The sequence below is a fragment of the Austrofundulus limnaeus genome, unplaced genomic scaffold, assembly GCF_001266775.1.
Source record: "Austrofundulus limnaeus strain Quisiro unplaced genomic scaffold, Austrofundulus_limnaeus-1.0 Scaffold17, whole genome shotgun sequence".
Lineage (NCBI taxonomy): Eukaryota > Metazoa > Chordata > Actinopteri > Cyprinodontiformes > Rivulidae > Austrofundulus > Austrofundulus limnaeus.
This window is the reverse complement of record NW_013952419.1, coordinates 453,341-456,500: the sequence shown is the minus strand read 5'-3', so window position 1 is coordinate 456,500 and position 3,160 is coordinate 453,341. Positions and strand designations below refer to the sequence as shown.

The 3,160-nt window shown below is 46.9% G+C and overlaps 1 protein-coding gene across 1 annotated transcript in view; it reads left to right on the top strand.

Annotated features, from left to right (window-relative positions):
* Positions 1–3,160, top strand: part of LOC106514009 (solute carrier family 22 member 6) — an 18,126-nt gene that overhangs the window by 10,677 nt on the left and 4,289 nt on the right. Inside the window, exons 12-17 of the mRNA XM_014003085.1 lie at positions 1–37; positions 552–720; positions 828–951; positions 1,031–1,146; positions 1,230–1,444; positions 1,532–1,640. Coding sequence (XP_013858539.1) covers positions 1–37; positions 552–720; positions 828–951; positions 1,031–1,146; positions 1,230–1,444; positions 1,532–1,640 — 770 coding nt within the window. The remainder of the gene's footprint in view (positions 38–551; positions 721–827; positions 952–1,030; positions 1,147–1,229; positions 1,445–1,531; positions 1,641–3,160) is intronic.

The following is a 3,160-nucleotide window of genomic DNA, read 5'->3' as shown; positions in this document are numbered from 1 at the left end:
GCTCTGTCTGGTGTGGCACTCAATACCTTTTCACTCAGTAAGACAACTTTTTTCTTTATAACAAATTAAAAGTCTACCCACTCTTGAAGAGATATACGTAACCCTCTGCCTTTTATGACAAAGTTTTGAACTTCAGTATCTTTTGATGAGGAGACATTTCAGTTTTTAAATAAGGATTTATAATGTGGTTTGAGGGTTTGTTTGTTTGTTTGTTTGTTTTTAGTATTTTGTATATTGCCCCTTGGGTATAATAAAGTTTTACTTGACTGGACTTGATTTTGTTGCTTAGGCTTATGCCATAAACAGATGTATCGGCTTTATTGTCTCTGCTTTAAATTGGTAACATTTGAACAAATGCATGCTATGATCTTCATGGGGTGGCAGACAGTTCTGTTGGGGTGGTGGGATGCCTTAACTAAATAACAGTTGGGAAATGCTGACATGAAAAAAAATAATGTTTTTTTTCTGATAAATTTCTTTTCATTTTCAGTTTGAAGTCTGCAGGAACACAGTAAAGACTTAAATAAAAACATATCTTGTTTTATTTAAAGTTTTAGAATGGATCCCCACTCGTGTGAGAACTGCCACAGGGACATTAACGGCTTACTGTTACACATTCGGACAGCTGATCCTGGCAGCCATCGCTTACTTCATCCGAGACTGGAGGTGGRTAACTCTGACAGTGTCGCTGCCGCACTTCGTTTTCTTCCTCTTCTCATGGTGCGWCACCAAGACATGCCGCTGGAGTCATGCCTAAAGTTTCTAATATTCAGTGACACAATATATGTAATTAGAATAGATTGAGCAAATAAGTTTTGCCTTGGCAGGTGGTTTCATGAATCTTCAAGATGGCTGGCTATAAAGAATAAGCCTGAAGAAGCCGTCAAGGCTCTACAAAGTGTGGCCAGGTTTAACGGACGCCATGAGGAGGGAGAAAAGATTGATGTTAACGTGAGTAAATGGTTATTGTTGGTGTTTTTTATTWAACTTTTTGTATTGTGTGTAAAACCATGCTCTTTTTTTTACACAGATGCTGCAGGAGTCCATGAAGAAAGAAATGTCCTGTTCCCAGGGGACACATTCTGTCCTGGATCTGTTCCGCACACCCAACATGAGGATTATGACCCTCTGCCTCAGTGCTGTCTGGTGCATAGAACGCTCTAATTGAAAAACAAACAAAGTAAAACCCATCTTGAATTGTTCTGCATRAAAACTTTGTATGGTTTTAGGTTTTCAACCAGTTTTGCGTACTACGGCCTCTCTATGGACCTTCAGAAGTTCGGTGTGGACATCTACTTGATACAAGTGATCTTTGGAGTCGTCGACATTCCTGCTAAAGTCGTCATAAATGTGACTATGAGTTTTATTGGACGTCGGCCGTCACAAAGTGGCGCTCTCATCCTTGCTGGAATCCCTATTTTGATCAACATTCTCATTCCCTATGGTACGTTAGAACACACAGAAACCTCATCTGCAGCAATATTCTGCAGAAAKAGGACAGCAATCTGATGAAAGTCATCATTTTCTGCAGATAAACAAACCGTACGAACATGTCTGGCTGTGTTTGGTAAAGGTTGTCTTGCTGCCTCCTTCAACTGCTGTTACCTTTATTCCGGAGAACTTTACCCAACTATCATTCGGTGAGTCTTTCAATTAAATAATATGGAAAATCCTTCTAAAAACCTGGAACCAGACAAGGGAAATTTTAAAAATTAAAAATTCCTTATAAACTTGGAAGACCTGGCAGAAGAAAAACAGTCAAAGCGTAGATGAGCAYCATCACACTAGGTTAACCTTGGCCTTGACAGACTGGACCATGGGTCAAGTTAAGTGGCAGAAGTTTATATTTTACACAATACTTTTGTCAGCCAAAAATCAAATTTTGTTCATCAAGAAATGCATGCTGTGGTCATGGGTCGCTGATCCGGTGGCATTGCTGTGCTGGGCGCGGGGAGCTTGGGGTTCTGGGGTCGTGCCGTCCCTGGGCTGTGGTCCTGGTGGGGCTGGGGGGGGCTTGAGTCCTGGCGGGTGGGTTTCCGGGGTCTGGGCCAGTTTGTGCCCCGGTGCCAGGCTCTGAGCGTGGGGCCCTTGGTGTGCTGGTGGGCTGCGGGTCTCATGGGCTGGGGGGTTGGGCTGGCTGGGGGCGGGGCCGGTGGCCCGTGGGAGGGGATTGGCCAAGCCAGCCTGGGTGTCTAGTGTGCTATATGTTCTGAGAGTTGTCTGAATGATAGGGTGGGTATAGTATTTCTTCTGGGGTGGGGCTGGGTGGGTGGCCTTGGTGGCGGCTGGGGGCTGTGCTGGGTCAGCTGGCTGGCCCCTTTGTTGTGGCGGAGGCTCACTRTTGGCCCCTCTTTGCGCTGTCGGCGGCTGGATGTGCGSTCTCGGCTGGATCATCRTTGCGGGGGTTCGGTAGCTTCTTTGGGCTGCGGGTTGGCTGTGGGGATGGGGGTCGGGTCTTGGGGGTCTGGATGGCTCTGTGACAGGTGGACTGTCAGTCCTGCTTCCTGGTGGTCCTCTGGGCTCTGTTTGTCCATGATCTGGGGCCTTATAGGCCTGGTGGTCGGTCTGTCCAGAGGAAGAGGTCCTGGGCCTCATTCCCTGGGTGGGTCTTGGAAAATMGGGGCGCCTACTGGGGTCAGAGGAGCTGACCCCCCRGTAAGAGCATTTTGCTCGCTCAGTTTTTTCTCCCCATCCTCCACCACACTCCTCCACCCTCCTCATTTTCAACTGCACTCATGTAGGATTTTTGGGGCACAGGTGTGGTATAAACGGCAACAATTTTACATCTCAGTTTGTTATAACCACCTTGGCTCCAATTTTAATGTACACCTTAGACATTCACTCATAACATCCTCATAACGTTTACATTTAGGYACTTGGGGTGGGCACCTAGGGCTTCCAAGGGYCGGGATGGAACACTCCCACCACTGASGCCTGTGCCCACTCCCAGTATTTGCTTTTAGACATTTAGGGTTTTGGGGTGGAGTTGGGGTGGAGGGGGAACTGGCATCGTGCTGGCCTCTGCCCCGTCTTCTTCTCCGTTTTAATTGTATCATAGAACATCACGCATCAACAGTACATATGAGGGTGGGGTGTGTGTGTCGGGGTCTTTTTTTTACTCCCCCATTCACTGTTGGCCTTCTAGGGATGGGGTCTGGGG